Here is a 12,311-nt window from a genome sequence, read left to right as displayed (position 1 = left end):
GGCAGGAGGAAGAAGGGGCAGAGGGAAGGAACACAGGCCGACAGGTCATTGCTGGACGCAGGTGGAAGAGAGAAAAGCTGAGAGGTGATTGGGGGAGGGGGCAGAGGCCAAGAAGGGTAGCTCTCTTAAAGAGAGGTGGGGAGACAGAGAGAATGAGAGAGGAATTTAACAGAAATCGAAGAAGTTGATATTAAACCCAACGAGTTGGAAACTGCCGGGGCGGAATACAAGGTGTTGTTCCTTTAATTTGTGGGGGTACTGCTCTGACCCATCACTCCCAGCCCACATAAAATCCCCAGCCTGACTACTCTTTGCTGTCATGTAGATGGCCATGAGGGAGCAGGCAATAAGACCTGGGAAGCTCTTCCCTCAGCACCCGGCTAAACTCTGATTTAACTGTCTCAGAGTCAACAGTCTTTCAAAGCATTCTCCATGTTACACTTGGCCTTTATGTTCTGAAAGGCACACCTTGCTTTTTATTGCTGCTTTCATTAGCACTGAATAACTAAATTCAGAACCGCGTACAGAACCCGATGCTTTTGGTAAATGGCCTTGAACATAAAATTCGCCTCTGGTAGGTTTGGTCGAAATTCCCAGTTTATACAACCTTAAATGTTCTTCATTTGGGCTGTCATCCTGAAAAACCTGGCACTGTAGATCACACGCAGGAGACTGGAGATGCTGGCATTTGAAGCCAAATGCGATCTGCAGGAGGAGATCCAGCAGGTTGAGCAACACCAGTGGGAGAGAAAGATTGGTCAATGTTTCAGGCACATGCCCATTATAGAAACTGCTTGATTGACTTAATTGTAACTGAATACACTGGACAATGAAGATTTTGCTTCCTGAACTCCTTTGGGTACATTTTATGGATTTTGGGATTCCTTTGGGTACATTTTATGGATTTTGGGATTCCTTTGGGTACATTTTATGGATTTTGGGATTCCTTAGGGAACATTTTATGGATTTTGGGATTCCTTTGGGTACATTTTATGGATTTTGGGATTCCTTTGGGTACATTTTATGGATTTTGGGATTCCTTTGGGTACATTTTATGGATTTTGGGATTCCTTTGGGTACATTTTATGGATTTTGGGATTCCTTTGGGTACATTTTATGGATTTTGGGATTCCTTTGGGTACATTTTATGGATTTTGGGCTACTGATCATGAAAAATCACCTTAAAATTTTCCTATCGCGTACTGTTTTTGGACACATAACATATTTTTGTGATTTCCTGTTGTATTTTAAGTCTACTAGTATATAACCCACAAAGCAAGCTGCTTTGGTCAGTCCAAGTGTGCCTGGGCATGCACTCAGTGCAGGTGTTATGCAAATGTTGTCTCAGGCTTGGGCATGTACAGAAGGCGTTTAAAGATACTGTTGAGAATTTTCTTGGCAACTACAGAGCACCAAACTGCATCCAGCTGATTGACAACATGCCTCAAACATACAAAACCACAGGGTTCAGCACATCAATGGAAACTCATTTTCTGCATTCACACTTGGACGTCTTCCCCACCGATCTTGGTACAGTCAGTGACGAATACGGCGAAAGGTTTCACCAGGACATTGCAATCACGGAAAAGCGGTATCAGGGCAACCGGAATCCATCAATTCCAGCCGACTATTGTTGGACAGTGACACGAGAGGCATCAGATGAGAGTACGAACTAAAATAAGCAGCAAAATATTTTGAGGTCGGTTGAACTAACGCAACGTGTCAGCGTCACGATGGGATTAAACAGGCTAAATTCAATCAAAGTTAATTTAATGTTTCTCCAACTTCCTACGTGAAACGGCAAATCTGAAATTAGCTTTGTGTTCAGCTTGAAGTTGTCCATCATAATCCCCAAATTTTTTCCAGGAAGCCAACCTTTTGGAAAAAAAATTTGTTGTCCAATGATATTGGACAGGATCTATAACCAGCGCGCCGAAGAAATTCTGCAGGCCACGCAGCATCCATAGGAAGCAATGTTTCATACATTGAGCCCTTCGATCTATAACCGAAGATGTTTTACACCCGAAGTGAATTTCTGCCACCTACAGTAATCTGTGTGGTGTACCTGATGACCTTCGATGATCCAAATGGCAGTGGAACATGGCACGATGATGGCCATACTCAAGTGCTAACTGACTATAGATTTACAAGTTCAAAACCCACCAAGCACTGAAGGGATTTTAATAGAGTGAATGAAATCATTCTGAACTTTACAAAGAAAAACTTAAAAGCAGCAATAGTGGTCACGAGACGACTGACGTTATGAAAACTCCGTCTGTTTCTCTTTGCTTCTGCTCGTGGACACCCTAATCAGACCATTTAAATGTGTGCCTTTATTCGTGAGCTCTAACTGCGTAAAATCTGCAGGGAGGTTGCAGAGGGAATGATTTACAGGCAGATGGCCCAGAATGAGACAGAAAGAGAACAAAGTGGAATTTATAGATTTGCCAACTCAGTAGGTAGATTGGCTCTGCAAGGATAATGATGACCAACAATATCACTGTAAGTTCTACAGCTATCTATCTCATCAATATAGCAACACCAACTTGCATCAACCTTTTCCCCTTGACCAGGGACAGAGATGAGAACGAGTGGACATTGCAGCGCAGTACAGGCCTTTCTGCCCATGATGTTATGCCATCTAAACCTTCCCTACCTCATACCCATAACCTTTTGTTTTTCTTTTGCTCACGTGCTTGTCCAAGATTCTTTAAAGTGTCCCATTATACCAGTTTCCACAACCATCCCTGCCAATGAATTCCAGGCCCCCACTACTCTCTGTGTTTAAAAATAGCTTTCCCCTTAAATTTTCCTCCCCTCACTTTATACAGATATATCTGGTATTTGCTACCGTCACCCTGGGAAAAGGTGTTGGCTTTCCTTGCCTCTCATAATCTTGTAGACCTCTATTAAGCCACCTCTCATCCTTGGCTCCAAAGAGAAATCTTGCCTCAAGACACATTCTCAAATCCACGCTATATCCTGGTAAATCTCCTCTGGAGTAAAACACAAAAGTCTACAGAAACTGTGGTTGAAGAAAAAAAAACTGCTGGAGAAACTCAGCAGGTCAAGCTTTGTAGTAAAGATAAAGATAAATAATCAATGTCTTGGGCTTGAACCCTTCATCCCCTTGATTGGTTATTTATCTATCTTTGCTATATAAACTACACTGGTGTTCTACTAAGTTTCTCCAGCATTGTGTTTTTAAATCTCCTCTGGACCCTCTCTAAAGCTTCCACATCCTTCCTGTAATGAGGCAACCAGAACTGAACACAATATTCCAAGCGTGGTCTAAGCAGAGCTTTACAGAGCTGCAACATTACCATCTATACACAAATAATAGTTGAATTTTTTGGACCAATTATTACGGTAAAATTTAGGGGGCTGATTATTACACGCATATTATTTTTGACCGAGGTAAGTGCCTGCGTCACTCGAGGCATCAGGACCTTGGATGGCCGGTTAAGGGGCTGGGTGAGTCCGCGTTCAGGGTGTCAGGAGCTCAGATGGGTGGGCAGGCAGCTGGGACCTAGGTGAGAGTCCACAGATGGGGTGTCAGGTGCTCAGATGGGCAGGCAAGTAGCTGGGACCAGATGGTGAGTCCACATTCAGGGTGTTGGGAGCTTGGATGGATAGGTAGGTGGTTGGGGCCTAGGTGAGAGTCCACAGACAGGGTGCCAGGAGCTCGGGGCCATATATAAAGGGGGGGGTGTGGTTCAAATTTTACACGCGATGAATGGAAAATTCCAGATCTTGGGGCCAAAACTGGGAGGAGTCTTTATACCATATATACAGAACCTCTCTACTCTTGAATTCAATCCCCTAATAATGAAGGCCATCACACCATAAGCCTTGTTAACTACCTTATCAACCTGCTTAAATGCCCACAGTCTCAAGAGTGAGGGAGTGGATTGAAGGCAGAGACGAGGAGGAATTGCTTCTCCCAGAGAGCCACAACTCTGAAATTCTCTGACCAAGAAACAGTGGAAACTGCCTCATTATATTTAGAAGAGATAAATAGTCCTTTGAAGAATAGGAGAATTCAGATTAATAACTGAAGAGTGCAGACATGGCAATTAGTAAGGCTGTTGAGAATTTATTTGATACAGAGAGAAGTGGGAATCAGAAGCTCATTTGCTGAGAATACCCACTGAGTATTAGATGTTGACCAGCCTAAGGGACTCTCACAGGAGTAGCGGAGAATGTCCATTGTCTGGTTGCCATAGTCCAGAGGATTGTCTCCTCCTGTGCTGTGATCTCACGAGTCCGTGTTCCTGCTGACCTTGTTCAGAGAGACTGCTTTTGCCTTTGAACACGAGGATTGAAAAAACGTCAGCACATAACCGATTCATATTCCAGTGTGGCACCACGAGAACAAAACAAATGTTTTTTTGTTGCATTAAATAATCTAATGGATTGAATGGGTAATAATGCATTTGACCAGCTAGAGGATTATAAAGGTAAAGGTTCCGTTAGTGTCCTGTAATACTACATTTAGAATGTAACATACATGTAATTCTTTAACTTTTGTCTACCAAAGTCTGCCACTTTGTCCAGCGCCCCTCACAGAAATCTACAGCTCCTGGTGTTCCTAAAGGGTCTCCCCTCCAAGTACTGAGCCTACTTAGCTTCCAAGAACAGACGATCCCAGGTGTATTCAGGCTATGTCACAGCTGGTGTTTGGAGGTGAACTCAAGCCTGTGGGTACCCAAAGTGAACCTATCCAGGGTAAGATTTGAGGTCGGTATCTCATAGAACTGTGCAGTTGATTCCTAACGTGTTAACTTTGTCCTAAATAAAGTCTTTTTAGAATTAAGGACGCCTTGAAGTTAAATTTAAACTGACACACAGCATGAGATCACAGCACATATTGCGACTAATTGCAAATTCTCTGCAGGAACAAAACGAAATTCGAGGAAGACACAACAGAGGGCTTCAGTGCATTAGCCTCCTGCCGTTGAAACCCAGCAAATCTCCAGAGATGAAAATCTGGAAAACAAAGGGCTCAGGCCCGAAATCTTGGTTATATTATCCTTGTTTCCTCTTGATGCTGCAGGATCTGCTGAGCTCCTCGAGCACTTATGTACATTCAGCTACAATCACAGTGTCTGCAGTCTTTCTTGTTTAACAGCATTCGTATTGAGTCACCTTCAGGAGCTCTCAAATGTGCACCTGCTTACCATCATAAAAATAGGTTTGATGTGGGAGAAAACTAAGAGTTTGGAATCTATCCTTCCCTTCAGTTCTGACCACAATCCCAAACGTTGCAAGAAAGTCTGAAAACACCTGGGTTGAGTGTAGTGGTTAGCGCAACGCTGCTACAGCGCCAGTGATCAGGACCGGGGATTGATCCCATACTCTCTGTCAGGAGTTTGCACGTCCTTCCCATGTCTGCGTGGGTTTTCCCCAGGAACTCCAGTTTCATCCCCAAAAAATGCACCAGAGTTGTAAGTTAATAGCGTGTAATTGGACGGCACGGGCTTGTGGGCCGAAAAGGCCTGTTCCCCTGGTGAGTGCTGGTGTTATTCCAGTGCAGAGATCTAGGCTGGAACTCCATCCTGTGGGGGTGCAGCATTGTATTTTGGATGAGATGTGAACTAATCTTACTACAGCACCTTATTTTGAAGACCAAGATCGTCAGTGAGGATCTTCACAAAGGAATAATAGAAACAGATAAAGAAAAAAAAACCTGCAAACAGGCCACATGGTGGCGACGGTGACCCAAAGTTAGTGAGCTGGCATGAAAAATGATTGGTAATTCAAGGCAATGGACATGTGTATGCCCGTCACTGGCCATTTCTAGCATTGCTTTTGGATTTAATTCCTCTAGTACAGTAACTCCCTACTGCACCTGCATGTTAATTTAGAGCAGTGGTTCTCAACCTTTTACTTTCCACTCACATCCCACTTTAAGCCATCCCTATGCCATCGGTGCTCTGTGATTAGTAAGGGATGGCTTAAGGTGGTCTGTGAGTGGGAAGGGAAGGTTGAGAATCCCTACTCTAGACCTAACTGTCACTGAAATATTTTGCTTGAGAAAAATTGTCGTTGGCCATTTCCTTTGGAGTTCTGAAACCGTGCACATGACGAGTCAATGAGGGACAATTAAAAGTGTTTTTCAAACTTTTTCTTCCCACCCACATCCCACCTTAAGTCATCCCTTACTAATCACAGAGCGCCGATGGCATAGGGATGACTTAAAGTGGGATGTGAGTGGAAATAAAAAGGTTGAGAACCACGACTCTAAAAGGAGTTAGGAAGCCATGTGGCAACTGACTTACCAGCAAGTGAACTGCATCCAACACAGGTTTTGTTTAATCTGGGCTGATGATGTCACTTCCTGTCCATGTGACAGAAGCAGTGACTTATATAAGCCCAGCATGGAAGCCTTGAGGTGTCAGTCTTGCATTGGACTTTACAGTGATGTATAAAGTAGCTCAGTATAGAATACTTTGCTACAGGTAAGTGGTACAGCACCCTTCTGTATTCCTTCAGGAATGCCCAAGTCATGAAATTTGGTGTTTTGTGAGAGCATCACAGTTCAAACGTTCATATTATAACCATCTTACAACATTACTATAAAAATATAACAATAATAGTCCACAAAATGTAAGGCCATGTTTTTGGTTCATTGATCATTCAGGAATCTGATGGCAGCAGGGAAGAAGCTGCCCTTGTGCCACTGAGTGCTCCTCTTTAGGCTCCTGCAGCAGACTGAAGAGGGGGTGGTCTGGATGGTGGGGGTCTTTGAGAAAAGAGGCAGCTTTTTTAAGACACCGCCTCATGTCGATGTCCTCGATGGAGTGAAGTCTGGTGCCTGTGATGTCGCAGGCTGAGTTAACAACCCTCTGGAGTTTATTCTTGTCCTGAGAGTTGGGGCCTCCATACCAGGAAGTGATGCAACCAGCCAGAATGCTCTCCATGGTACACCTGAAGAAGTTTACAAGAGTCTCTGGTGACATACTGAACCACCTCGTACACCTTCTTTGTGATTGTATCAATGTGGAGGCTCCAGGACAGACCCTCGGAGATGCTGACACCCAGGAATTTGAAGTTCTTGACCCTCTCCACTCCTGAGCCCTCAATGAGGGTCGTGTTCCCTTGAATTCCTCCTGAAGTCCACAATCACCTCCTTGGTTCTGTTGACAATGAGCGCAAGGTTGTTGTCGTTACACCATTCAGCGACTAGATCTATCCCCCTCCTGTACGCTTCCTCATTGTTGTTCGTGATTCTGCCGACAACTGTGGTGTCATTGGCAAACCTGTAGATGGCACTGGCATTGTGTCCGGCCACATAGTCGTGGGTGTATAACGAGTAGAGCAGTGGGCTAAGCACACATCCTTGGGGTGCACCTGAGTTGATAATCAGCAAGGAGGAGATGTTGTTCCCAATTCGTACTGTCTGTGTAATCGTACAATCCACGGCATATCTTCAAATGTCCTGATGGTAAGTATATCTATTTTCTGTGTTTTGCTAGCTTGTGCTCAATAAATCTTTCTATATATAAACCAAGGTCTCCCGCTGTTAGACAAACAGTTGCATGGTGACAGAGACAGCTCCTCCTGGGCGCTGTCCTCTGCTGTCATGTGAATGGAGCAGCATACAATTTGCCTTAAGAGGTTGTTACCCTCACCTAACTGAAGGAGATCTTCCACGATTTCTCTCTCTTTCTGATAGAACATTACAGCGCAGAAACAGGCCCTTCTAGGCCAGTGGTTCTCAACCTTTGTCCCTCCACTCATCTCTGGATCACCTAGACAACAGCAACACGTCATCAGGCTACTCTTCATCGACTACAGATCAGTCTTCAACGCCGTCATTCCCTCAGTGCTGATCAACAAGCTCCAAACCCTGGGCCCCTAAAACTGGATCCTTTACTTTCTCATTGGAAAACCACAGTCAGTACGATTTCCAAACAGCGTCTCCTCTTCACTGATGATCAACTCCTCAAGGTGCACCTGAAGAATAGGTGCTTAGACCCTGACCTACTCATTCTTTGCCCATTACTGTGTGGCTAGGTCCAATTCCAATGCCGTCTACAAATTTTCCAATGACTCCATGGTCATTGGCAGGATCACAGATGGCAATGAGGAAGGAGATAGATCAGCTCGTTGAATGGTGCCACAACAACAACCGTGCACAAGAGCTGATTGTGGACTTCAGGAGAACGCGAACCAGTTCTCATCAAGGGTCAGTAGTGGAAAGGGTCAAGAACGTCCTAGGTGTCAACATCTCTGAAGATCTGTCCTGGGGCCTCCATGCCAATGTAATCATGAAGAAGGCTTGCCAATGGCTACATTTCACCTCGAGTTTGAGGAGATCTGATATGCCACCAAAGGCTCTTGATAAATTCTACAGGTGTATCGTAGAGAGCATTCTGACTGGTTGCATCAGTCTGGCACGGAGGTGCCGATGCACAGGACAAGAAAAAACTCCAGTGAGTTGGTAACTCGGCCTACAACATCACGGGTAACCGACTTCACTCCATCGAGGACATCTACAAAAGGTGGTGTCTTAAGAAAACACCCAGGCCACGCCCTCTTCACTCTGCTACCATCAAGAAAAAGATACAGGATCCTCAATGGTACAAGGATGGCTTCTTCCCCACTGCCATCAGGTTCCTGAATGATCAATGAACCACAGATACTGCCTGACTTTCTCCTATTTTCTTACACTAATAATTTATTTTTGAAATGTAGTTTATAGCAATATTTCCACCGTGAAGCTGCCGCAAAATAACGATTTTCAAGACACGTTCATGACAATAAATTCTGATTCTGATATTGCTAATTATTACATATTAATGATGCCACAAATGTTATCTGAGGTAGGTTGCCCAGCGAACAAAATAAACTGATTATCTTGGCCTTAATTTGATTTGTTCCTGGAAATAATTTCCTTTGACCTATCGAAATTGATTCAGAGTGATGATGTTAGAATAAAACTGCCCTCAAATCATCATCTGAAATCTCACCAGCAGGGTATGAGGATGCTGTGAAAACCCAGCCCCTCTTTGGACATTGAGAAAATGCAGCAAAGTTCTTGAATCTAAGTGACCTAGAGGCAGTTTTATTTTTCCAGGCACATCTCACGGTGAACTTCACTCACATCGGAGATCAACCCCTTCGCTGACACACCCAGCGATTACCAGGGTGACACACAGCAAGAGCTCAAAGGGGAACAAATCCAAGCTGTTGATACAATGGCCTGTCTCTGGAAGGACTAACTATCTCCTTCTTTCTGCTCTTGTGAAGCTTTTTCACAGGTGTGTGTGTTTCTCTGCTGTTCCCATGGTACTCAGCCCTCTTGTTCAGACAAAGCTGGCCTGAGCACTGTCCTCCAGCCTGTCAGCTGCCTTGCTTTTATTTTATCCCGAGTAGGGAAGGCATTAGGTCGGGAAAGTCTTCTCGCTTTAAATTTTTTAATTTAGATAAACAGCACAGCCTACAAGCCCACGCCACCCAATTATACCCAAATGACCTACAACCTCCGATACGTTTTGAAGGGCAGGAGGAAACAGGAGCCTTCTGAGGGAACCCACGCAGACACGGAGAGATCGTACAAATGCCATACATTCCAGTCCCGATCACTGGTGCCGTTACAGCATTGCGCTAACCACTACACCGACAATACCGCCCACGGTTTGAAACCCATTCCTGGGAAGTTGAGGTCAAGGATCGGGGAGGTGAATAAATCAGGTCAGATCCGGATGGAGGTGAGGCTTGAAGTTTTTGAGTGTGGGCAAGATGTCATTCCCCAACTTGTGGTCCGTTGGACAAGAAGTTAAGGACCCAGTTGCAGAAAGGGGGCACTGAAACCTGGATCCTGAGTTTAAGAATGAGCATGCTGGAGACTGTGTTATTGAAAGGAGAGCTGTTGTCAATAAACAGTGGTCTGAGATTGGGGTTCAGTCCAGAATGGACAACAACTGGTGGAAGAAGGGCTCAGGCCTGAAACATTGGTCATATATCTTTGTCCAGAGTAGACTTAACAATTTCCATTTATCTGACCACTTGGGTCACCAAGTTACAAGGGGGGATATGAGGGCAGATGACCAGAGGTTTTAGGAGTGATTTGGAGGGGGGAGTGGTGAATTCCAGAACTGAGGAGCTGAAGTGGTCAACTTCAATGGTTCTGAGGATGAACAAGAGGACAGAAATGGAGAGGCATGAATATAACAAGAAGGCTGTATGGTCTGGAAGAGATAGGGATGAGAGAACAGAAGATCATTTTAAAATCAAGGCATATTTTAATGTAAATAGCATGGGAGGAGATCTGAGCCTACCATAAAAGCTATTGAATTGGTACTCCCAACACCACACCCCCCCCTCATCTCTCCATATACTGGGTGTGGGCTCTGAAAGTAGATCAACTTTGGAAAGATCACGGTGGAGTTTTTGCTCTCTCTGCAGAGCTAGCTTAAGTTTTCTTGCAAAATGACATTGCCTGAAATCCATTTGAAATTGGATCATGAAGCAGAACAGTATTGAGGTTAAAACCACACCGGAATACTGGAGGAACTCAGCCAGTCTTCACAGCATCCATAAAAAGATATATCGCCAATGTTTTGGGCCTGAGTCTTTCCTCCAGGAAGAAGCAGAAATATTGAAGGTGACCATTGAGGCCATCGAATCCATGCCAGTTAAAACACAATGCTGGAGAAACTCAGCAGGTCAAACAGTAGACTTAATATAGCAACGATAAAATTACATAACCAACATTTCGGGCTTGAGCCCTACATCATGGCGTGAGCAAAATGTAGACAGGCACCCGAACCTGGTAATATATCATTGCTATATAAAGGACACTGTTTGACCTGCTGAGTTTCTCCAGCATTGTGTTTTTACTTCAACCACGGTGTCTGCAGACTTTTGTGTATTACTTCTGGTTATATATCCTTACCGCCTGTGGACGCTGCAAGACCTGCTGAGTTTCTCCAACATTTCTGTGTTGTTAGCATACTCCAAGGGCACCAAAATTTTGTACAGTGGTCCCCAAGAATGCTGAACTGAGTGAAACACGAAAATCTGTCGATGCTGTGATTGTAGTAAGAACACACCACAATGCTGGAGGAACTCAGCTACTCTTTCAGCGTCCATAGGAGACAAAGATATATGACCAATGTTTCAGGCCTGAGCCCTTCTTCCACCAGTTGTTGTCAGACCTCACCAATGGTTTCCTCACAAGCATCTGTGCTATGTCCCAGCATGTGAAGTAAAAACACAATTCTGAGAAATTGTGCAAAGATAGAAACGTAACCAAAATTTCGGGCTTGAGTCTTGATGAAGGCTTGAGCCTTTATCTTTGCTATATAAAGGACACTGTTGACCTGCTGAGTTTCTCCAGCATTGTGTTCTGACTTCAACCACAGTGTCTGCAGACTTTCCTGTTTTACTTACACTGTCCTTGACATTTGGTGAATTGATGAACACTTCCCAAAGCACTAGGTTTCTGGTTTAACCAGAAGCATTGGTCAAAAGTTTTCTTTTTAATCCTCAATTTGCTCCATATTTTGTGTCTGAAAAATAGTCTGCTCTTTTTTCTTACTTCCCATGTTCCACTCTGAAACATTTCTATCATTTCTTCCCCTGTTAGAGAGAGCAATTTGTGAAATCTCTGTAATTGTACACGTTGGGAGTGTAAGTTTAATATTCTGTGACATGACTCGTGGCTTGAATTATTCATCAGGGTGAGACCAGATACATCTTTTGTGAATGAAAAATCTCTGCCTTCTTCTTTACTGGTGCCAGTAGAGAAAGAGGAGAAATTCTCTGAGAGATATTGAATTATTTAGTGCAATACGATCGTGTCTAAGCTCCAAGAGCTGTCATGGTGTTAGTTGATCAGTCATCCAATTAAAGAAACTGTTGGGTGGACTGACATCGGGGCAGGTCCAGAGGACTGTTGTTGAGAGTAGTCCTAGCTTAGTATATGCGATTCACAGATGGACACGGAACTGAGAAATTTGGACTGCCACTTCAATGGACAAGACTTGGATGTAATTACCAGCAAGATCAACAGCCTCAGCAAATGGCGAAATATCTTCAGCCAACAAGGGTAAAGCAAGTTCTGTTTCTTTGTTTTTGTTTTGTTCTCTACCTGCTGGAGATCACTGGCACTTCCGAACTGGGCAGCAAGGTTAGCGCAATGCTGTACTCGAGTTCGAAACCCCGCGTTGCCCGTAAGGAGTATTTACAATCTCCCCATGTCTCCGGGGGTTTCCTCCGGATGTTTCGACTTTCTTTCATCGTTTGACATGACCTGGATTTGTAGATCATTGGGGTGTAATTGGGTGGCATGGACCTGTGGG

At 44.2% G+C, this 12,311-nt stretch overlaps 1 protein-coding gene across 1 annotated transcript in view; it reads left to right on the top strand.

The window, feature by feature from the left end:
* The first annotated feature begins 12,031 nt into the window (after window positions 1-12,031).
* mindy4b (MINDY family member 4B) overlaps window positions 12,032-12,311 on the top strand; it is a 34,292-nt gene continuing 34,012 nt past the window's right edge. The window contains 1 exon segment of the mRNA XM_069899135.1: window positions 12,032-12,058. Within this exon segment, the coding sequence (XP_069755236.1) occupies window positions 12,032-12,058 (27 nt within the window).

This window comes from Narcine bancroftii, chromosome 9 (genome assembly GCF_036971445.1).
Source record: "Narcine bancroftii isolate sNarBan1 chromosome 9, sNarBan1.hap1, whole genome shotgun sequence".
Taxonomy (NCBI): Eukaryota; Metazoa; Chordata; class Chondrichthyes; order Torpediniformes; family Narcinidae; genus Narcine; species Narcine bancroftii.
Note: the sequence above shows the minus strand (reverse complement) of the source record. Positions and strands in the feature narration are given on the sequence as shown.